The sequence below is a fragment of the Orcinus orca genome, chromosome 5 (assembly GCF_937001465.1).
Source record: "Orcinus orca chromosome 5, mOrcOrc1.1, whole genome shotgun sequence".
In the NCBI taxonomy this organism is placed as follows: Eukaryota; Metazoa; Chordata; class Mammalia; order Artiodactyla; family Delphinidae; genus Orcinus; species Orcinus orca.
In genome coordinates, this window is record NC_064563.1 from 30,268,563 (window position 1) to 30,292,508 (window position 23,946).

The 23,946-nt window shown below is 36.5% G+C and overlaps 1 protein-coding gene across 7 annotated transcripts in view; it reads left to right on the top strand.

Annotated features, from left to right (window-relative positions):
* PIK3CB (phosphatidylinositol-4,5-bisphosphate 3-kinase catalytic subunit beta) overlaps window positions 1-23,946 on the top strand; it is a 190,824-nt gene that overhangs the window by 77,893 nt on the left and 88,985 nt on the right. For 5 of the 7 annotated variants that reach the window (XM_004278966.4, XM_049710091.1, XM_049710090.1 and 2 more), the window contains 3 exons: window positions 8,450-8,636; window positions 11,733-11,958; window positions 21,159-21,382. In XM_004278966.4, coding sequence (XP_004279014.1) covers window positions 8,484-8,636; window positions 11,733-11,958; window positions 21,159-21,382 — 603 coding nt within the window. In that variant the 5' untranslated portion in view covers window positions 8,450-8,483. Of the gene's footprint in view, window positions 1-8,449; window positions 8,637-11,732; window positions 11,959-21,158; window positions 21,383-23,946 lie in introns of those variants that run through there. The other 2 variants (XM_033404113.2, XM_049710093.1) reach the window with 2 other exon arrangements.

Sequence of the window (23,946 nt, forward strand, 5' to 3'; positions counted from 1 at the left end):
AAATACAGGAGAAAAAAGATCCTTCTTTAACTTTTTCTGCCAGGTAATAGATGGCTTATGTTCTTTTTTTTATTTTTTTAATTTTTTATTGGAGTATGGTTGCTTTACACTGTTGTGTTAGCCTCCACTTCATAACAAAATGAATCAGCCATACACTCCCCTGTAGTTTTAGTTAGACTACCCCATCAGTATGTTTAGTAAGGGTCTTGAAAACTTAAGAGCCAATTATACTGGCCTTACATTCCTCTGATTGGTTAGGGGGCTAAAGTTTTCTTGACTTAGAGCTTCTTTTACCCTTCAAGAATTAGCCAAAGATAACATAGCCAAATACAGGAAACACTATTGATTGTCAAGTAGAAATGTATGGGAAATTATGTTCATTATTGTTTTAAATACAGACTACAGTTAGGTCTAGTTGAATTGTGGAGACCCCATTAATCCTTTGAGAAATAGTAGGAATTGTCCTAGAGCAGGGGTTCTGAAACTGGACAGTGTGAAATCCCCCCCTATAAGATGCTTTTGAAATTTGTAGGGGGTGATATTGTTGTACCTGTTGCTGATACAGTGACTGGGGGAGGTGCTACTATTATGTAATGGTTAAAAGTCTTACTATTATCTGAGCCTAGATCTGAACTTTATTTATTTACATAAAAATATAATACACAGCATTTTTTACATGATTTTTTTTTTTTTTTTTTTGCGGTACGCGGGCCTCTCACCGTTGTGGCCTTTCCCGTGGCGGAGCACAGGCTCCGGACGCGCAGGCTCAGCGGCCGTGGCTCACGGGCCCAGCTACTCCGCGGCATGTGGGATCTTCCCGGTCCGGGGCACGAACCCGTGTCCCCTGCATCAGCAGGCGGACTCCCAGCCACTGTGCCACCAGGGAAGTCCTACATGATTTTAATACATTAATTTTGGAAGATATAAACTTGGAAGATAAAGATTTGTAAAATCAATGGCACCAGTGGCTTTTATGGCATTTGATCAGTCTGCATTTGTAGTTGTCACATCCATGGTGATTCTATGTATAGATTCAAACCTCTGACTACTTCATTGTGTAGGGGTATGGTTATGTCCAAGTATTCACATACTGAAATATACAGTCTTATTTTCTTTTATTTTCCCTTTATATTATAATTAGGACATTATATGAGTATATTTTGAAATTGGCTATATATGTATGTAAATTATATGAATAATTTCATTTCAGATTTTTAAAGTATTTGTAAAATACTTATTTAGAAAGAATATTGAATATGAAGATTGACAACCAGTCTCTTAGGTAGTATTTAACTTAAAGTACTTTGAAAACCTTGAGAAGTGGTCTAATAAAAGTGCTTTTATTAAAGTGACACACAAGTACAGCCTATATGTTAAGCTGTAATTACATGGTATATGTCTACCTGTAGTGTTTATAAAGTCTGACAACCATTCTAACTCAGTTATTAGTAACTTATTAATATGGTAATATCAAGGTAGAAATTTATGTACCTAGACATAACCTTTCATTACAGTTCACTTTCAGTATCTACAGAGGTTTGGTTCCAGGAGCCCTCACAGATACCAAAATCTGCTGATGCTCAAGTCCCTCATATAAAATGGTGTAGTATAAATGAATAAATACAGTCATACGGTGTCTGTGAAATTTTGATACGTGGTTGGTTGAATCTGCGGATGTGAAAGCCATGGATACAGAGGGCCTACTGTATTCCCTTTGATAATTCGCTCCTTTTTGAGAAAACCATTTCTAGGTCTCATTTAAACACAGTATAGCTTTTCAAGCATCATCAATATTTTGATGAATCATTAGAATCTTTCTGATGATTTTATGTCAAAAAGTTGATATTTTCAACATGAGAATTTTGTCCTTGAAATAGAAGATAGAGGGATAAACAGCAAGGTCCTACTATACAGCACAGGGAACTATATTCAATATCCTATGATAAACCATAAAGGAAAAGAGTATGAAAAAGAATGTACTTGTATGTGTAACTGAATCACTTTGCTGTACAGTAGTAGTTTACACAACATTGTAAATCAACTATACTTCAATAAAATAACTTAAAAAAAATTAAAGATAGGGGGATTGATTTTGGAGATTGGTGTGATGTTGCTTTAGTAAGCAAAGAGCATGGTTAACTGTAAAGCTGAAGGATTAAACTTTACGATGCATTTTGAGATGGCAGGAGAGAAATACTTGACCCTTGCAATTTACTTTGCCAGTTCCTAATGCTATTTATTTATTTATTTTTAGCTGCGTCGGGTCTTTGTTGCAGCCTGCTGGTGTCTCTCTAGTTGTGGCACATGGGCTCCAGAGCACGTGGGCTCTGTAGTTGTGGCACGTGGGCTCCAGAGCGCGTGGGCTCTGTAGTTGTGGCACGTGGGATCTTAGTTCCCTGACCAGGGATTGAACCCACATCCCCTGCATTGGAAGGTGGATTCTTAACCACTGGACCACTTGGAAAGTACCTAAATCACATTTTTAAGGGGGACTTCCCTGGCGGTCCAGTGGTTAACGCTCTGTGCTTCCACAGCAGGGGACATGGGTTCGATTCCTGGTCAGGAACTAAGAGCCCTCATGCTGCGCAGTGTGGCCAAAGGAACAACAACAACAACAACAAAAATCACTTTTTTTTTTTTTTTTTGCGGTACGCGGACTTCTCACTGTTGTGGCCTCTCCCGTTGCGGACCACTGGCTCCGGACACACAGGCTCAGTGGCCATGGCTCGTGGGCCCAGCTGCTCCGCGGCATGTGGGATCTTCCTGGACTGGGGCACGAACCTGCGTCCCCTTCATCGGCAGGCAGACTCTCAACCACTGTGCCACCAGGGAAACCCAAAAAATCACTTTTTTAATGATCCAATATAATTGTTCTAGTGATTTGCATAGAATTCGAATTCATTCATTCAGACAGAAGTAAATATGTATTGAGCCAGAAATAGTAGGAGGTTGGGAAGCTCTCACTAAGCAACAAGCTTCCATATAGTGTGCTCCTGCTTTGACATAGATATGCCCTGGTGCTTGAGTGCACAGAAGAGTATTGGGGGTGGATTCCAAGAGTCTAGAAGACTAAGAGTTGGTCAGGACATATGTAGCTGAGGACCACCTAGGGAGAGGGATGATAGGTTAAAGGTAGGAGGCAGGAGAGAGTATGGGAAATGCTGGCAAGTGTCAGCAGTTCAGCAAGGCTGGATTAAGGATAGTATGTGTGGGAGTGTTGAATGACATATCTAGAAAGTAAGAAAGGTAGGGGCCCATTAATTCATTCTTGTAATTCATTTTAGGTATGACTACTTCATCAAGAAATTCTTAAATCTGCCATAGTGGTTTTGCCTCTAATACCCAAGAAGTTTAGAATTTGAATCTGGGGAGTTGATGCTGTTGGGTAGTGAGGTGCAGTATGTCTCCTTGAAAAGGTTGTTGCTCTGGGCTCCAGAGTCTCAGGAAGTCTCATCATTTCCAGTTGTCTGGTAAGGGTGAGGTCTCAGAGTTTTTGTTTTTATAGTTTCGCGCTCCTGTATTACTATGGATATTCATCAGGTGATTTGGCTTCAGTTGTGAGAATCTTGCCAAAAATCTATGCTGAAGAAACCAGGGGAGTATACAGGTTTATCTTGATTGTAATTCTGTGACAGTTGGCTGATGTTTCATAAACTCATCTCAGTTTTAAATGCTAACTTTAGTTTGTCCTGTCAGCTTGTTGACAACTCCTAACTCATATGTAGTACTTGGTGTTCAGGAGATGGCTTTTCCCTGTTTGTCTTTGCATGGTGGTATTTTAAGGTAAGCAAAGCATGGTCTTTAAAATTAGATGTAGCATGTTTTCGTTCCTCAAATATTTCTTGAATGCCTAATACTTGGAAAGTTGAGAAGCTCCTCCACTGAAGACAGTCTCTAAAGGCTGTTCTGCAGTGATTTGCCTAAAGCGTTTCTAGGATCAGCGACAGTTAATGACATCTGTAGTAACTTTGTGTAATTTTGTTCTTGTCTGTGAAAGTTTATCAGTTTAGAATTTCTACGTATAAACGTATAATGATTTCTCTGTACACTGTGGTGAGAGACAGTATTTTAAGAAGCATGGCACAAGACCTCAAGGAGCTTACAGTCAACGTAATGTGGTTTATTATGGTTAAATGTCTCGGACTCTTTTTATGGTGCTTTAGTAGTCATTATGTAGAGTGTGGTGTTGGGCTCACCCTCTAGAGTTAGACCCAACTTCAAATCCTAGGACTGCTGCTTTTTATCCATGAGATCTCAGATTTTCTAAGTCTCAGGTGCTTCTTGAGGAGTAGTAGTATTACTACAGGGTAGTAGTAAGGATAAAATATAGTAACACATGTAAGACTTTATTAGAATGCTGACACATAGTAAGTACTTACCTTTAGGTGTTATAAATTCTATTATCCTGTGAGCTTTTTTTTTTTTCCTTTTTTTTTAATTGTTGGAGTAGGGATAATACTGTTTGGTCTTAAGTTCATTAAACAATTACAAATGGCTACTATCTGCTAATCACTTTTGGGGAAACAAAAGTAGTTGAATATATGTGGCTCACAGCTCAAAAGAACTAACAGTTTTTGAATTAAAAAAATTAATAAATAGCAACAAACATGGAGCTTATTATATTCCAGGCATTCTTTACTCAGTGTTAATAAGTATGCTATGAGGTAGTTACTGTTGTTTTCACCATTTCACAGATAAAGGAACTTAAGTAGGAAGAAGGCATATGATTTGCCCAAGATCTCTCTGCTAGCGAGTGATGGAGCCAGGTTTTACAACTAAGCTGTTAGACTCTGAGAACAAAATATTTAATCGTTGTTCTGTTCTGCCTACAGAAACAAGGCTTGCACATCTGAAAGATTCAGGACCCTTATGACAGTGTCAGTGTGGTGGATCTAGGCTATGGGGGGTAAGACTTAGGAGGGAGGAATCAGTAACGGCCAGGATGTTCAGTAAAGGGAGACAGCTGTCATTTAGCAGAACTTGCAATGTGTCAGGCTCTCACATATTAGCTCCTTCATTTGTCACCATGTTCCCAGGAGGAGCATTTTATTATGAATCCCTTTTTTAGTTAATGGAGGCTCAGGAAGTTTAAGTGACTTACCAAAATTCACATAGCTGGTAAATGGTATAGATGGGATTTTTTTTTAATCTTTTATTTTTTTAATTAATTTATTTTATTTATTTATTTTTGGCTGCATTGGATCTTCGTTGCAGTGCACGGGCTTCTCATTGCAGTGGCTTCTCTTGTTGCGGAGCATGGGCTCTAGGCGCGTGGGCTTCAGTAGTTGTGGCACACGGACTTCAGTAGTTGTGGCTCGTGGGCTCAGTAGTTGTGGCTCACAGGCTCTAGAGCGCAGGCTCAGTAGTTGTGGTGCGTCCGCTCCGTGGCATGTGGGATCTTCCCGGACCAGGGCTCAAACCTGTGTCCCCTGCATTGGCAGGCATATTAACTGCTGCGCCACCAGGGACGTCCTTAGATGGGATTTAACAAAATCTTTTTTACGAAAATAGCAAACATATACAAAAGCAGAGGAGTAATACAGTGTACTCCTCATCACCCAGATTCAGTGAATACCAACATTTTGCCTCTCATTTCATCTATTTCTGTCACTTTTAAAAACAGTTTTATTGAGGGATGATTGACTTAAAGTAAACTGCACATATTTAAAGTGTATAATTTGATATATTTTGACATATGTACACACCCCTGAAACCATCATCACCATAATCAAGGTAAATAAACATATCCACCACTCCCAAGAGTTTCCTTGTGTCCCTTTGTAATCCCTGCTTCTTACCTTTTCCTTCTTCCCTGCCCTCTCCCACACAAGGCAACCACTGATCTGTCACTATAGATGAGTTTACCTTTTCTAGACTTTTATATAAATGGAGTCATACAGTATGTACTCTTTTTGTCAGGCTTCTTTCACTCAGCGTAATTATTTTGAGATTCATCCACATTGTTGAATGTGTCTGTAGTGGATTTTTGTTTGTTTTTGCTTTTTTGAGTGTGTAGTATTCTATTGTATGAGTGTACCACTTTTTAAAAAATTCATTCACTTGTTGATGGACATTTGAATTTTTCCCAATTTTTGGCTAGTATAAATAAAGCTGCTATGAACAGTTATATACAAGTTTTTACATGGATATGTGCCTTCATTTCATTTGGGTATATATTTAGAAGTGGGATGACTTGATCATATGGTAGGTGTATGTTAAGAAACTGCCAAACTTTTTTCCAAAGCAGCTCTAGTGTTTAACATTCCGATCAGCAGTGTATGAGAGTTCCAGTTCCTCTTCTTCCTTGTCTACACTTAGTATGGTTGGTCTTTTTAATTTTAGCCATGTAAGAGGTGTGTAGTGGTGTCTTACTGTTGTTTTAATTTATATGACTAATGATATTGAGCCCTTTTATCATCCATCTATCTCCTTTGATAGCCTCTGTTCAAATCTTTTGCCATTTTAAAAAAACTGAGCTGTTTTTCTTTTTTTATAAACAAATTTAGGAATTCAGGATTTTCTTTTTTTTTTTAATTTTTATTTATTTATTTTCGGCTGTGTTGCATCTTCATTGCTGCGCGTGGGCTTTTCTCTAGTTGCAGTGCGCCGGCTTCTCATTGCGGTGGCTTCTCTTGTTGTGGAGCACGGGCTCTAGGCACATGGGCTTTAGTAGTTGCGGCACGCAGGCTCAGTAGTTGTGGCACATGGGCTTAGTTGCTCCACGGCATGTGGAATCTTCCTGGACCAGGGCTTGAACCCATGTCCCCTGCATTGGCAGGCCAACTCTTAACCACTGCGCCACCAGGGAAGCCCTGAGCTGTTTTCTTATTATTGTATGTTGAGAGTTATTTATGTATGCTGGATACAAGTTCTTTATATGATTTGTAAGCATTTTCTCCTGTCTATGGCTTGTCTTTTTATATTATGGACAGTGTCTTCCTTAAGAGCAGAAGTTCTTAGTTTTGGTGATGTTCATTTTATCAATTTTTTATTTTATGAATTGTGCTTACGGTGTCATATCTAAGAATTCTTTGCCTAATGCAAGATCACAAGCTTTTCTCCTATGTTTTCTTCTAGAGGATTTACAGTTTTAGCGTTTACATTTAGGCCTACAATCCATTTTGAGTTTATAATTTTTGATGTGAGATATGGATTGAGCTTCATTTTCTTAGCATATGGATGTCTAGTAATTCCAGCACCATTTGTTGAAAAAACTTTCTTTTTTCTCATCGAATTACCTTTACATCTTTGTTGAAATCAGCTGCCCATTCACGTTTTCAAAAATGGAATAATTTAAAGCAAATGCCAAGCATAGTGTCATTTTATCCCTATATATACTTCATTATGTGTCTCTGACTGATAAAGACTGGTTTTTAGAAACATAACATTCCATTATTATACCTCACAAAATGAACAGTTTCCTTACAATTATCTGATATTTAATCCATATTTAAATTTCCCAGGTTGTTTCAAATCAGTCTCCAAAGTTGACCAATAAAGGGTTTTTCTCTATCTTCATTGTCTCACATTTGTATATATTTCATGTGTTTCAATCCATGGATGTCGTTATTGTTTTTGATGCCCCAAAATGCTTCAGGTTGGTGTCTGTCTCTTTTGACACGATACTTGAATGTTTTGAATAAATGGGATTTGAACCTTGTTTTGTTTTTTTTAACTTCAGTGCCCATGTTCTTCCCAGGATTATTGTTGTGCTTTCTTGAAGGAAGCCCTTAAGGAATAGATGAGACTTAAATGGTCCAGTTGAAGGGTGCATTTGTTGGAATAGTGGTTTGGTACGGGCAATGTCAACATATCTGTGAACATAGGTCTAGCAGCAGGAGGCAAAAAGCACTTGTGGCACAAGAGCCTGGATTGTGGAGTAGTCAGAGAAGCAAAGGAAAACAGGCCAGAGTCATAGCATAAAGCGCCTTGCCAGCTGGTTTGGGGGATTTGGTCTTTTTAATACTTTGGTGGTGGGTCATGGGACTAAGTTCATGACATTTTGTTTCTCTCGTGAGCTTGATAGAAAATTATTTTTGAAGGAAGGCCCTCTTGATTGCCATTTTTCATGGAGTTTGCCAAGAAAAATTTGGTTGAAGAAGCGGATATCAATTCTCTAAGTAAAGTCTGGAGAGAATCCCCTGTTGAGTGGTTGTTAACTGGATTTCTCAGGAGCCTGTACTCCTTAAACCTTTCATCTTTCACATAATAAGTCATATACTTATTATGTTGAATTTGAATCAGTATGGTATATATACATAATTTATGTAGTGATAACCAAAAGTATTTTTAAGTTATGGTGGCTTACTCTTGCTTAACTTAATTGACCTCCTGTTACATTGTTGGCTATATTGAAATCCAAGGACTAATTATGGATTGGTGAGTTTTATCATGTTTTAGTATAAAATTTGGCTAATTAATTCACTAAGTTTTACTTACTGATTTCTAGAGCCCCATGGTTATGAGTGTGCTTCCGCTTCATAATGCCTCCTGCTATGGCAGACATCCTTGACATCTGGGCAGTGGATTCACAGATAGCATCTGATGGCTCCATACCCGTGGATTTCCTTTTGCCCACTGGGATTTATATCCAGTTGGAGGTACCTCGGGAAGCTACCATTTCCTATATTAAACAGGTATGTTATCAGGCTGAATTTCTATAAACATAGCTTACTTACTATATCACTTAGGGGAAAATGTTCCTCCATTTTAGAATGTTATTAATGTAAATCATATGGTAAATTTGAGAGAAGTTTATAAGTCATTATATTTTAAAGATTTTGATCCATACTGTGTCTTGGATCTTGTTTATTGGCTATATAAAACATTCTCATTCTCACTCCCACTCACTTTTAATTTTTAAAAAAATCCACGTGTGATACCTGAATGAAGACAAATTAGCTTATGTTAGCTAGTTTGAAAGGCTTGTTCAGGTTATCAAAAGGAATTTGACATTGTTCTAGAAAGTTTTATTTTGAGGTAAGATCTTTGTATGAATTGTCTTTGAGCTTATCACGTTTATTTTTCCTCAAGTGATTTTTCGTTGGTTGTCTCTTCTCTCCTTTTCCTTCCCTTTCTAATCCCCATTTTCTGTCCCCATCCCCACTATTTTTCATGGTCGCTCTGGGGGAAAAAAAGGTTTTCTGCTGTTCAGTAGACTTTTTTCCCCCAGTAATCAATGCTGTGTCCTCATTTGAAAGCAAATTCTTTCACATAACAAGGCTTGCATGTTTTGTTGGATGATTTTTTTCAAGCGAATTGATGAGTACTATTGATTTGTGAAGATTATGACTTGTAAGTAAAATTATTTTCCTAAACTTTCTCTTTAATGTTTTTCAAATTGCTAAACCCAATATGGAAATTGGGGTTTATGACATATTTAAGAAAAAGTATTTATGACAAACCTTTTTAAAATGCTTGACTTTGGACAGCCTTATAACTCTTTTCCAAGCTTCTTCATCAGGGAGACATAAGAATTCTAGAACTGCATAATCCCTTAAGTGAAAAGGGATCACTTTTTAATTGTTTTGGGCACCCTACAGGGGCAGATAGTACACTTATTTTTATAGTCACAAGTGACAGGTATGGATGCCTGTGGCTATAGCTGAAGCTGAATTAACCATTGAAACCATGCTCCTTTAAAAAAAACTTATTGTTGTAAAATACGTATAACATAAAACTTACCGTAGGAGTCATTTTTAGGCACACAGTTTCTTGGTATTAAGTATATTCACAGTGTTGCCCAATCCATCACCACTGTCCATTTCCAGCACTTTTCATCATCCTAAACACAGACTCTGTACTTAGTAAATAATAAACTTCCCCTCTTCTAGTCCCTGGTAATCTCTATTCTAGTTTCTGTCTATATGAATTTGTATATTCGAGCTACCTGATGTAAGTGGAATCACACAGTAGTCGACCTTTTGTGTCTGGTTTTCTCAATTAGCATAATATTTTAAAAGTTCATTCATGTTGTTACAGGTATCTAAATTTCATTCCTTTTTAAGACTGAATATTATTTCATTGTATGGATATACCACATTTTGTTTATTCATTCATCTTTTGATGGACATTTTGGTTATAACCATCTTTTGTCTTTTGTGAATAATGCTGCTCTGAACATTGGTGCACAAGTATCTGTATGAATCCCTGCTCTCCATATGTTGTATCATGTGGTAATTCTGTTTTAACTTTTTAAGAAACTGCTAAACTTTTTTTTTTTTACAATGACTGTACCATTTTACTTTCCCACCAGCAATGCAAAAGGATTCCAGTTTCTCAAAATGCTAGCCAACACTTGTTTTCCTTTTTTGTTTTTTTTTTAAAGTAATAACCATTCTTATGGCTGTGAAGTGGTACCTCATTTTAGTTTTTTTTTTTTTTTTTTTTTGCGGTACGTGGGCCTCTCACTGTTGTGGCCTCTCCCGTTGCGGAGCACAGGCTCCGGACGCGCAGGCTCAGCAGCCATGGCTCACGGGCCCAGCCGCTCTGCGGCATGTGGGATCTTCCCGGACCGGGGCACGAACCCGTGTCCCCTGCATCGGCAGGCGGACTCTCAACCACTGTGCCACCAGGGAAGCCCTCTCATTTTAGTTTTTATTTGCATTTCCCTAATGGCTAATGATTTCAGGCATCTCTTCATGTTCTTATGGACCATTTGTAGAATTGTCTGTTCAAGACCGTTGCCTATTTTTTAATTCAATTGTTTTTTGTTGTTGAGTCATGGGAGTTCTTTAATGTATTCTGGATGGTAATCTCTTATCAAACATATAATTTGAAAATAATTTCTCCTATTCTGTGAGCTGCCTTTTCACTCTCATAATAGTGTGCTTTGATACAGAAAAGTTTCTAATTTTGATGAAGTCCAATTTGCCTATTTTTTTGCCTAGCATCAGTTTCTCTTGTTTGTTTCATATAACTGAATCTGAGGATTGGCCACGATTTTTATCCCTCAGCTGTTGACTTTTGTCCTGGTTGCAGTTAAAATATGTAATCCACCTTGTGTTTGTGTGGTGACCTTTTATGTGATCTCATCCAGGAGACTTCAGGGGAGATCATGAGAAATTGATTCTGCTCATCCTAACAGGACAGTGCTAGTTAATGGAGATAACTCTGGTGAATAGAAAAGAATTCAGGACAAAAATAATGTAAATTTTGTATGGAAGTGATAGATGATACATAATTTAAATGTTCTTCTTTTTAATTAGAAATTACTTATGTCCACCAGAATGCTAAATATGGAAGTCTTCAGTGATTCTTATTCTTCATAGATTTTCACATTTAATACTTTTGTTTATATAAATGCATTTTTTTGCATTATACCATTATATTACTTTACAAAAATGGGTTAAATACCATTCATATTCTCTTACAATTGCTATTTTTAAAAGGAACCAACCTTAATATATCTCGTATAGCTTTCCATGTTACCGTGTTTTTCTGTTTTATTTTCACAGTTCTGTAATATTCTCTTACAATTGCTATTTTTAAAAGGAACCAACCTTAATATATCTCGTATAGCTTTCCATGTTACCGTGTTTTTCTGTTTTATTTTCACAGTTCTGTAATATTCCGTAATTCACTTAACTGATCCCTTATTGCTAAGCAGTTTGCTTGTCCTCAGTTTTTGAGTTTTCCAAAGAGTGCTGCAGTGAGCATCCTTGTAGATATATCTTTGTACACTTGAGCAAGTATTTCCATTTCAGAAAATGTCTTATTACTTTTTCCTGCAGATGTTATGGAAACAAGTTCATAATTACCCAATGTTTAACCTCCTTATGGAAATTGACTCCTATATGTTTGCATGTGTGAATCAAACTGCTGTATATGAGGAGCTTGAAGATGAAACAAGAAGACTCTGTGATGTCAGACCTTTTCTTCCGGTTCTCAAATTAGTGACAAGAAGTTGTGACCCAGGGGAAAAATTAGACTCAAAAATTGGAGTCCTTATAGGAAGAGGTAATTAAAAAAATTCTTATTTTGAATTTTTAACATGTTTGTTGCTATCTGTATAAACATGTAGTAAGTATGATCTGAGACCTTGCTTTGCAAGGTGTGGTCCATGGGCCAGTGCTGGTCTGTACATTGTTAACCAGTCTGAGATAAAGTAAGTATAGAAATCGAGAATAAACTTCTCCAGCGATGTGATATTGCCACAACATCCAAGGGTGTGTGTATTTTTTATCTTTTTCTTTTCCAGTGACTTATTTTTTTTAATTTATTTATTGAAGTATAGTTGATTTACAATGTTGTGTTAATTTCTGCTGTATAAAGAAGTGATTCAATTATGCATAAATATACATTCTTTTCCATTATGGTTTATCACAGGATATTGTATATAGTTCCCGGTGCTATACAGTAGGACTTGTTGTTTATCCATTCTATATATAATAGTTTGCATCTGCTAGTCCCAAACTCCCAATCCATCCATCCCCCTCCCCTACCCCTTGAAAAACCACAAGTCTGTTCTGTATGGCTATGAGTCTGTTTCTGTTTTGTAGATAAGTTTTTTTGTGTCATATTTTAGACTCCACATATAAGTGATATCATATGGTGTTTGTCTTTCTCTTTCTGACTTACTTCACTTAGTATGATAATCTCTTGGTCCATCCATGTTGCTGCAAATGGCATTATTTTTTATGGCTGAGTAGTATTCCATTGTGTATATATACCACATTTTTTTTATCCATTCAACTGTCGACGGACATCTAGGCTCTTTCCATATCTTGGCTATTGTGAATAGTGCAGCTATGAACATAAGGGTGCATGTATCTTTTTGAATTATAGTTTTGTTTGGATATATGCCCAGGAGTGGGATTGCTGTATCAAGTGGCAACCCTATATTTAGTGTTCTGAGGAACCTCCATATATTGTTTTTCACGGTGGCTGAACCAAGTTACATTCCCACCAACAGTGTAGGAGGGTTCCCTTTTCTCCACACCCTCTCCAGCATTTGTTATTTGGAGACTTTTTTTTTTTGGCGGTACGCAGGCCTCTCACTGTTGTGGCCTCTCCCGTTGCGGAGCACAGGCTCCGGACGCGCAGGCTCAGCGGGCCCATGGGCCCAGCCGCTCTGCGGCATGTGGGATCCTCCCGGACCAGGGCACGAACCTGTGTCCCCTGCATTGGCAGGCGGACTCTCAACCACTGCGCCACCAGGGAAGCCCTGTAGACTTTTTAATGATGGCCATTCTGACCAGTGATGATATTTCATTGTAGTTTTGATTGGCATTTCTTTAATAGTTAGCGATGTTGAGCATCTTTCATGTGCTTGTTGGCAATCTATATGTCTAGTGAATTATTTTTATTTTATAAAAGTATTGTTTTTTTGCAAATTTGAAATAAAAAAGTTGTTCCTTTGCCTCAGGTACTTTGAGAAGCCCTTTTTAAGAGATGCATCCTAAGTTTCTTGTGAACTACCCGTCTAGTATGAACATAATTTCTGCACAACTCTATGCTAACCGAGACTTTAAGCTGATTGATGTTTCCATAAATTTTACTCCATAAGTAGAATTATGTTTTAAGTAGAAGTTACTTTTATAGCAAGTCAAGATATATCATGCCCACATTATTCTTTGCATATTAATTTCAGGGAGAATTGTGAGTAACACAGTAAACACGGAGCAGTCTCTCTTGCTGTAGTAATCTTAGATGTCTAAAGGGCCAGTGGTATCCTGCCTTAGACAGGGTATTAACTTGAATTTGCATAGTGCAAGGGGGATTACTGAAGAGGAGGCTTAAAGTACAAAACCAAAAATATCTGAAGAGTGTTGGATCTGGATTGGCTACCTGTATTGATCACATTCACTCTTATAGGATAATATAGTACCATCCCCTTTAAGATAGTAAGTACCTTTAAGATACTATTCTTTGATCTTGACCTATAGTTAATTCAGGCTAGCTAATGATTACACAGTGGGACTAAACTCTTCCCTTTGAGTACTTAGAACAGAAGCTTGTTTATTTACTGAATGACACCCTGGTATTTAAAAATGTTTGATTATTTCAGATGTTACCTAGTTTGCTTTGGCAGTGACTTTTTCCCCCATTAAATAGGCTTGTAATTGTATAACATAAAGATTTTTCAAAACTATATTAATAGCTTCAATAGAAAGCATGCCTTTCTGTTTTTTAGAGCTCCTAAGATTTTTTTTAAACTTTTAATTATTCTCCATTAGTAAAAATTTTTCCTTTGAATTAGAGTATATGTAAAAGTAGAAAGAATAAAAAAATCACTTAGTTTTATCCAGGACAAGAATATCCACTGATAATATTTTGATATAGTTCTTTTTATGCAGTTTTGTGTGCATGTTTGTGAAAATATTGTTTTTCTGTATTTTTCTGCTGATATTTAGGGAAGCTGAAATATTTGACAATTCAAAAGGTTAGCATCACAGAGAGAGTTAACTTTTATGAGAATATAGGTGTCTTTTTGAGATTTACCATCTTTTCAAAACTTAGATCACTGTGCTTTCTTTGGGTCTTGATCTCCAAAGCATATGGAATCATTAGCCACCATTATCTGTACCTAAGCTTGTCAGATTTACCAAATAAAAATACAGTAGATCCATGGGATACTCTTAATGCCAAAAAGTCATTCACTGTTTATCTAAAATTCAAATAGAACTAGACATACTGTGTTTTTTTTGTTTTTAAATTTGACAACTCTAACTTCACCCTACTAACAGCACAGAGATCTAATATATATTAGAATTGAATTTCTCTTTTTATAAACAATGTACCATATTTCATATTTCATTTAGTGTATAAAGCTTATTGTACAAAAATTTTTTTATGCAATGTGCCCTGCAATTTGAATGACTAAGAAAATGCCACGAGTGTTTTATTGCATTGAATTAAACAGTTTATAAGCTCTTAAAATTTATAAATTGTACTTTAGACCCTCAGCAGTTTAGGAAAGCTGGCCTTATGATCATATACACAAATTCAAATGTTAACAGTCATTTAGGAAATTGAGTAAGTCTGTTCTGATGTTTTAGAATGAAATTTTACTTTAAATACCTAACAAGTCATTTTTTGCAGTTGCTGATTTGTATGTGATGACTACAACCGGGACTTTGTGAGGTCATGCCTCCTGGGAAAACAATGAACAATTATTTCAATTTAACTTCAGGAACAAGTTTGCTGCCTCCTCCTCCCCAGCGAAAACAATAGAACCTTTACAGACATAACTGCCCTGACGGGTCTAAAAATACCTTTTCCTGAAAGATGATATGCCTAATTATTTCATTTTCTGTTTATTCTCAATAATTATTTATAGAGCTACTGCTGGGGTTCTGATTATTCTTTGTAGAGAAGGTACTTGTTACTCCTGCATTAATTTCTCCAAATACCCAGTAGTAAATCTTGATCAGAGGATTTTGTCAGCATCCTGAAAAAAGTATTTGAACACTTCCTTTTTCTCCTCACCTATCTAAAGCTGTGGCATACCTTAAAGTGAAGGAAATACATAGTCTGTAGGATTTTAACAGTATCTTTAATATGAAGAAATTGTTCATTCAGTACTTTTTTAATATCAAAAATTTATATTTGACTGTAAACTATACAGTACTCTTATCTTAAAATTTAAGCTTTGCTATCAAATTTTCATACCACAAGACATATAGGCAATTAACTAGGCTTAAAATTAAATTCCTTAGCCTAACTTTTTATTTTTGGTAAAGTTTCTACTTTTAAGAGATCTTTATAGTAGTTCCCCAATTCAGGCTTCATCCATTTCTTCCTTTTTCTTTCTTTTTTTTTTCCTTCCTTTCTTTTTTTGTTTTAATTTTTATTGGAGTATAGTTGATTTACAATGTTGTATTAGTTTCAGATGTACAGCAAAGTGAATCAGTTATACATACACATATATCCACTCCTTTTTTTTTTTTTTGAGATTCTTTTCCCATATAGGCCATTTCTGAGTATTGAGTAGAGTTCCCTGTGCTATACAGCATGTTCTTATTAGTTATCTATTTTATATATAGTAGTGTGTATATGTCAATCCTAATCTCCCAATTTATCCCTCCCCCGCCGTATCCCCTGATAACTGTTTTCTACATCCATGACTCTACTTCTGTTTTGTAAATAAGTTCATTTGTAACCCCCCCTTTTTTTTTAAGATTCCACATATAAACAGTATCATATGATATTTATCTTTCTGTGTCTGACTTACTTCAGTCAGTATGACAATCTCTAGGTCCATCCATGTTGCTGCAAATGGCGTTATTTCGTTCTTTTTTATGGCTGAGTAATATTTCAATGTACATATGTTCCACATCTTCTTTATCCATTCCTCTGTCAATGGATATTTAGGTTGCTTCCATGTCTTGGCTATTGTAAATAGCGCTACAATGAACATTGGGGTGCATGTATCTTTTCAAATTATGGTTTTCTCTGGATATATGCCCAGGAGTGGGATTGCTGGGTCATATGGTAGTTCTATTTTTAGTTTTTTTTTTTTTTTTTTGTGTGTGTGTGTTAGTTTCTGCTTTATAGCAAAGTGAATCAGTTATACATATACATATGTTCCCATATCTCTTCCCTCTTGCATCTCCCTCCCTCCCACCCTCCCAATCCCGCCCCTCCAGGCGGTCACAAAGCACCGAGCCGATATCCCTGTGCCATGCGGCTGCTTCCCACTAGCTATCTACCTTACGTTTGTTAGGGTATATATGTCCATGCCTCTCTCTCGCCCTGTCACAGCTCACCCTTCCCCCTCCCCATATCCACAAGTCCATTCTCCAGTAGGTCTGTGTCTTTATTCCTGTCTTACCCCTAGGTTCTTCATGACATTTTTTTTCCCCTTAAATTCCATATATATGTGTTAGCATATGGTATTTGTCTTTTTCTTTCTGACTTACTTCACTCTGTATGACAGACTCTAGGTCTATCCACCTCATTACAAATAGCTCAATTTCGTTTCTTTTTATGGCTGAGTAATATTCCATTGTATATATGTGCCACATCTTCTTTATCCATTCATCCAATGATGGGCACTTAGGTTGTTTCCATCTCTGGGCTATTGTAAATAGAGCTGCAATGAACACTTTGGTACATGACTCTTTTTGAATTTTGGTTTTCTCAGGGTATATGCCCAGTAGTGGGATTGCTGGGTCATATGTATTTGTAGTTGTTTAAGGAACCTCCATACTGTTCTCCATAGTGGCTGTACCAGTTTACATTCCCACCAACAATGTGGGACGGTTCCCTTTTCTCCGCACCCTCTCCAGCACTTATTGTTTGTAGATTTTTTGATGATGGCCATTCTGACCCGTGTGAGGTGATAATGTCATTGTAGTTTTGATTGCATATCTCTAATAATTAGTGATGCTGAGCATCTTTTCATGTACTTTTTGGTCATCTGTATGTCTTCTTTGGAGAAATGTCTGTTTAGGTCTTCTCATTTTTTGATTGGGTTGTTTGTTTTTTTGTTATTGAGCTGCATGAGCCATTTGTATATTTTGGACATTAATTGTTGGTTGCTTTGTTTGCAAATATTTTCTCCCATTCTGAGGGTTATCTTTTTCTTTTGTTTATGGTTTCCTTCTGTGCAAAAGCTTTTAAGTTTAATTAGATCCCATTTGTTTATTTTTGTTTTTATTGTCATTACTTTAGAAGGTGGATCAGAAAAGATCTTGCTTCGATTTATGTCAGAGAGTGTTCTGCCTCTGTTTTCCTCTAAGAGTTTTATAGTATCTGCCCTTACATTTAGGTCTTCAATCCATTTTGAGTTTATTTTTGTGTATGGTGTTAGGGAGTGTTCTAATTTCATTCTCTTACATATAACTGTCCAGTTTTCCCAGCACCACTTATTGAAGAGACTGTCTTGTCTACATTGTATATGCTTGCCTCCTTTGTTTTGTTGTTGTTTAAAATATTTATTTATTTACTTACTTATTTATTTTTTGTGGTATGTGGGCCTCTCACTGTTGTGGCCTCTCCTGTTGCGGAGCACAGGCTCTGGGCGCACAGGCTCAGCAGCCGTGGCTCACGGGCCCACCCGCTCCGCGGCATGTGGGATCTTCCCAGACCAGGGCACGAACCCGTGTCCCCTGCATTGGCAGGTGGACTCTCAACCACTGTGCCACCAGGGAAGCCCTAAAATATTTATTTATTTTGACTGTGCTGTGTCTTAGTTGTGGCACACAGGATATTTGTTGTGGCATGTGGGATCTTTAGTTGCAGTATGCAGACTTCTTAGTTGTGGCATGCAGGCTTCTTAGTTGCAGCATGCAGAGTGTTAGCTGTGGCATGCATGCAGGAACTAGTTCCCCGACCAGGAATCACATCCTGGGCTCCCTGCATTGGGAGCGTGGAGTCTTGCCCACTGGACCACTAGGGAAGTCCACTTGCCTCCTTTGTTATAGATTAGGTAACCATTCATCAGTTTCTTAAAAAGCAGATTGTCAGAGATTGGGATTTAGTGAGTCTGGGATGTATGAAAGAAATCTGTACTTTTCAGTTGTCTCTCATAGTTATGTGAAAAGAGTCCCTTATTTATATTATTGAAAAAAAATCACCAAAACAATAGCAATTGCAATTCAACTGTTTATATTGAGTGTTTATACTTGAGAACCACAGCACTGAACTTGGGTAATGTGGTCTTTGTCTACTTGGAGCTCACAATCCAGTGGGAAATAATGGATCAGTAAACCGACAGTTACAATACAATGTATAAGTTGTTATAAGTCAAGGAGGGTCACTTAAATCAACTGGGTGAGTCAGGGCCTTCCTCTTTGCAGACAAACAGCTAAACTGTGACTTAAGCGCTCATTAGGAGTTGAGTAGGTGAAAGGAGATGGAAGAAGGAAAACCAAGTGGGAATGGCATATAGGAATGATGGCCTATTCAAGGAATAAAAGAAATTGACTATGATTTGCTTAAGGGACAGCTAGGATAAGCAGGAAGTCCAGAGCGGCAACCGGCTTCAGAGCATGCAGAGCCATCCAGGCCGTGTAAAAAGTAGAGATTTAATTCGTAAGAGCAATTGGGAAGCTATTGAAGGGATTTAAGTAGGGGAGTAACATCATCAGATTTTCATTTTAGAAAAATTATTTAGGTTGGGGAATGGAAGTGGATTGGAGGGATTAAGATTGTGAGTAGAGAAATTAATGAAAAACTGATGTAATAATTAATCCATGGGAGAGATGATGGTAGCTAGGATTAAGGTAATGGCTATAGGACCTAAGAGAACTAGACGGAGTTGAGAGACATTTAGAAAGTGGATTAGACATGACTTTTAGTAGATAAAGGGAGATAAAGAGTTTGATTTTTGTTAGATGTATCTATTATTAGGTATCCATTTCCATGTCCTTATCTGTAGTACCGATGATCTGTGAATAGAAATAGTTTGAACAGTGCAAAGGAAGAAGCTCTAAGATACTTAAGATAGTTCGCTTAAATTACAGTTCATTCACATAGCTGATTTAGAGTAATATATTTTATTCCAGATCTAAAACTATCCAAGAAATCATATTTTACCCTCAAGATTTTACCTTTGTTGTATTATGGAACTTAAACATTTTAAATTTTCTATATTTAATACGTCAGATCAGTGCTAATATTTATTTTAGAAATAATGACTGTTTTAATAGACGTAAATATACAATGCAGGTAAGTCTACTATCAAGATAACACTCATTGACGTGCATATATTCAAATGATATAGTATTGATTTGGCCCTACAGAATGAAAAGTAACAGCTTGCCACACTGTGCTTCCCTCTCCAACACTATGAAATGCTGTTAATATTATCTCAATTTTCAAGGCAAAAATTTATATGCATTCTATATTCTTTCTTTTGAATTTGCATAAAAGGAATCTTGCGAGACCCATTGTGTTCCTGCTTTATATATTTAATATATCTGGGACTTTTATCCTAACAACACAGATCTACTTCATTCATTTTAGCACTTGCACCACTCTATCATGGTATATGGATGTATCTTAATTTTTTTAACCAGGTCTTAATGATTATCTTTAGGTTGTTTCCAGTTTTTTGTTTATTATAAACAAAGCTACAGTGAACATGCTTGTACTGATATCATGTTATCTGTACAATTATTTCCATAGATTTGTGGAAATAAACAATCATGCAAATGAGAACAGACTTTTTACTCAGAGCTTGCTATAATAAAGGAATTTTGTGTTTGGCAGTGACTCAGAGTCAGGCAGGGGAGTGATAAAATTTTATGGTAGAGAAAGTGGATGGCTTTCATGTATGCCTGATGGAAGTTGCTGGCAGGAGGAAGCGCAAGGTGGGCTCACAAGAAGCTGGGCATCTTACGTGACTGGTTTGGGGAACATATTTGACTTTCACTAGTTGGTCCTGAGTCGCTCAGTTTGCACTTCCTCTTGGTGGAATACCAGGGTCAAAACTGTGTGTGTGTGTGTGTTCTAATAAATATTAAATATGCCTATTTCTCTTCTGTCCCTTCCAGCTTAAGGTTTTGTCCAACTTTAACATGTTTGCCAATCTGATAGGTAAAAATTAATGCACATATAAAAATTTATACATGTTCTATTATTTTAGATATCTAGAATTATTTATTAGAATAATTATAAGCTTATACAGGCTGTTATATAGTTATTTTCATGGCAGAAGTGGTTCATAATTCAGTACAACAAAAAATAGTTTTATGTTTATGAGATTTTTGACTAACTGATATGCTATAACCATTGTTGAAAAATCACAGTAAACGGAAAGTTTATGAAATTGAAGTTTACTGAGTTTTAAGTAATAACTTGAGTTTTAGGCTTATTTGTAAAGTTTTCAGATTCTTAGCCTTTCTTAAATATTTTAAATGTGATTTACTTGATTTGTAAAGAAAAACTGGCTTTTTCATATGTGGTTTTAAAATAGTACTGTGAATTTCAGTGATTATCTTTTTAAAATTGGTAACCAGCTATATTTCTTTAAGAGGTTTCAAGTTTGTATTCTTTAGAAATCTAATTGTATGTTCATCTTCTATACATGAAGTTCGTTATTTTATCTTGAATATTTTTTTATCTTTCATAATATTCTCTTTATCTTTCATAATATTTTCCTGTTCAGTTTTGTTGGCTTCATAAAAACCAAGCATCCAAATTATCTTTTTTTGAGTATATTTTGTATTCTCTTAGCTACTCAAAATGACACATTTAAAATTTTTGTTTAGGTTTGCATGAATTTGATGCCTTGAAGGATCCTGAGGTGAATGAATTCCGAATAAAAATGCGCAGATTCAGTGAGGAAAAGATTCAGTCGCTTGTGGGATTGTCTTGGATGGATTGGCTAAAGCAAACCTATCCACCAGAGCATGAACCATCCATCCCTGAAAATCTAGAAGATAAACTTTACGGAGGAAAGCTCATTGTGGCTGTTCATTTTGAAAATTGTCAGGTAGTATTATATTATTTTAAGAAATACTTTACAATAAATTTGTGAATTTTACCAGAATGCAGCACCAATGTTAAAGGAGGCTGTTCCTCACCTAGTAAAGACTGACATAGATCATTTTTAGATTTAAGATGGAAATATATTTAGGATTATATGTGACAACCTAAAGTGACACATCCTTTGCACATATATGGTTTTTTGATGCATTTTTGTCTAGATCGGGGTCTGCAAACTGCAGTGGTTTTGAATGGTTTTTATATTTTTTGTGGGATGTAAAAAACTCCAAGAATTTTGAAGGATGTTAAAAAGAAAAGAAAGAAGAATATGCGACAGATACTCATATGTTGTTAGCAAAGCCTAGTTCTTTAGAGAAAAAGTTTGCCAACCCCTGGTATAGATAATGTTGTTTAATGTGGATATAATTTTATTTTCTCTTGTGATTTTTCTCTTGTCTATAAAATGAAAGGTTTGATCGAAGAGCTCTTTTTTTCCATTTTCTTACATTTGCATTCTGTGAGTACGTGAACTAAGTGCCAGTTCGGAATTGGGCATTATAATAGAGTGTATATACAGTTAATCTGTATCTGAATGTTCATAGCAATTTTACAAACTAGATTATGCTACTGCCTTTGTATGAAGTGTGCTCATTTTATCATCTAGTCTCTGGCCTTGGAATTAGGGTAGGAGTACAGGGATATTTTGTTTTGTTCTTCAGTTACTGCGATAACAATAAGAAAACCTTTATCAGTAGTCCTTCTATGTTGAGCACTTTACTATGCCAGGAATTATGAAAGGTATTTTTGAAATATATTCTCTACTTCTCACAACAACCCAATAAAGTGTTGTTATTTTAACCCCATTTTATAGTGAAGAAACTGAAAGGGAGAGAAGTTTGAGTTCTTTTGTGCCCTGCTTCATAGCTGGTCAGTGGTAAAGTCAGGATTTTTTCCAGGTGTTTCTCATTTTATCAAGTCGGCCTCCTTGCCAAAAACATGTTATTAAGTATTTGTTAGGTCAGATGTAAAAAAAGGATCCTACATTCAGGCATTTTGCAAAGGAAGTTTGTCTAGAAAAAAAAAAAAAGAAAACAATTTGCCACTCTATACTGAGATATGTTGAGACTCAAGTTCAATTTAAGCCAAGAACTGGATATCATAAAGTGTAAAGATCAAACTTAAAATACTGTTTAAGGAATTCTGCATTGTTGAAAGAGTTGAAATAGGGAATTTTACTGTTAAAAGGTGATTAGAATTCAACTTGAAAATACCTGCTCCGGGCAATTTGTCCATCTAGGTCAGTTTGAATTTCATCACATATGGGTCAAACCTCTACTGGATATACAAATTTTAATGTGATCATCATTGTAACAAAGTATATGTGAAAAGAAGTGTTTTGAAGTTAGAAGAGAAATATAGATGTAAAATCTTATTGGATTCAAGCAGTCATAGAACTTAACGGTGAAAGGAGTTTAGACATCATCTAGGCAGACTCTTTATATAACATAATAATTCTTTTCACCATCCTTTATATCCTGTGTCTCTAACCAAATACATCCAGTTGCTATGGGAGCCCTCTGCCTACTGAAGTAGCATGTTTTCACTGTGAGCAAGCACACATTTAAATTTTGAATTTAAAAAATTAAATTCAAACTAGCTTTCTGTGACTTCTGCTTATCTGGTTATACTTTCTTATTTAATATGTATCCATTCAATCTCCCTTTATTCTACATGCCAGATATTCAGATAATTGGAATATAGCTATCATATGTCTCCTTAGTCTCCTTTTCTTTCGGCTAAATACTTCCCAGGGATTAAACCAAAAATTCTTAGAGTTTTTGATCATACAGAATAGTAAATTTTTAAGTCATGAAATAATTTTAGAAAGTCACATAGAGTTTATAGATTTTTTTAAAAAATAAATTTATTTATTTTATTTATTTATTTTTGGCTGTGTTGGGTCTTTGTTGCTGGGTGCGGGCTTTCTCTAGTTGCGGCAAGCGGGGGCTACTCTCCATTGTGGTGCACGGATTTCTCATTGCGGTAGCTTCTCTTGTTGTGGAGCATGGCCTCTAGGCACGCGGGCTTCAGTAGTTGTGGCACGTGGGCTCAGTAGTTGTGGCTCGCGGGCTTAGTTGCTCCACGGCATGTGGGATCTTCCCGGACCAGGGCTCGGACCCGTGTCCCCTGCATTGGCAGGCGGATTCTTAACCACTGCACCACCAAGGAAGCGCGAGTTTATAGATTTTTATTTAGGCTATTATTGCTTTAAAAAAAACCCAAACCCCATACCGTAATTTATTGCCAGCACTATTTCATAAGTGAATAAACATTTTACCATCAAAAAATAGGAATGACAGAATCCCAAAATAAAGGATGTTTGGCAACCGACTCCATCATACATGCATCTCCCCGCCCACCCCCCCTCAAATTCTTTAAATTCTCATTTGGCCATTTCACCATCACTGCTGATAACCAGCATTGGGAAGCAGCATGTGGGAACACTAAACTAAAAATGAGATGAACTGTAACAAGGTATTCATTTAGGTTAAAAAATGATTTTCCAGGATT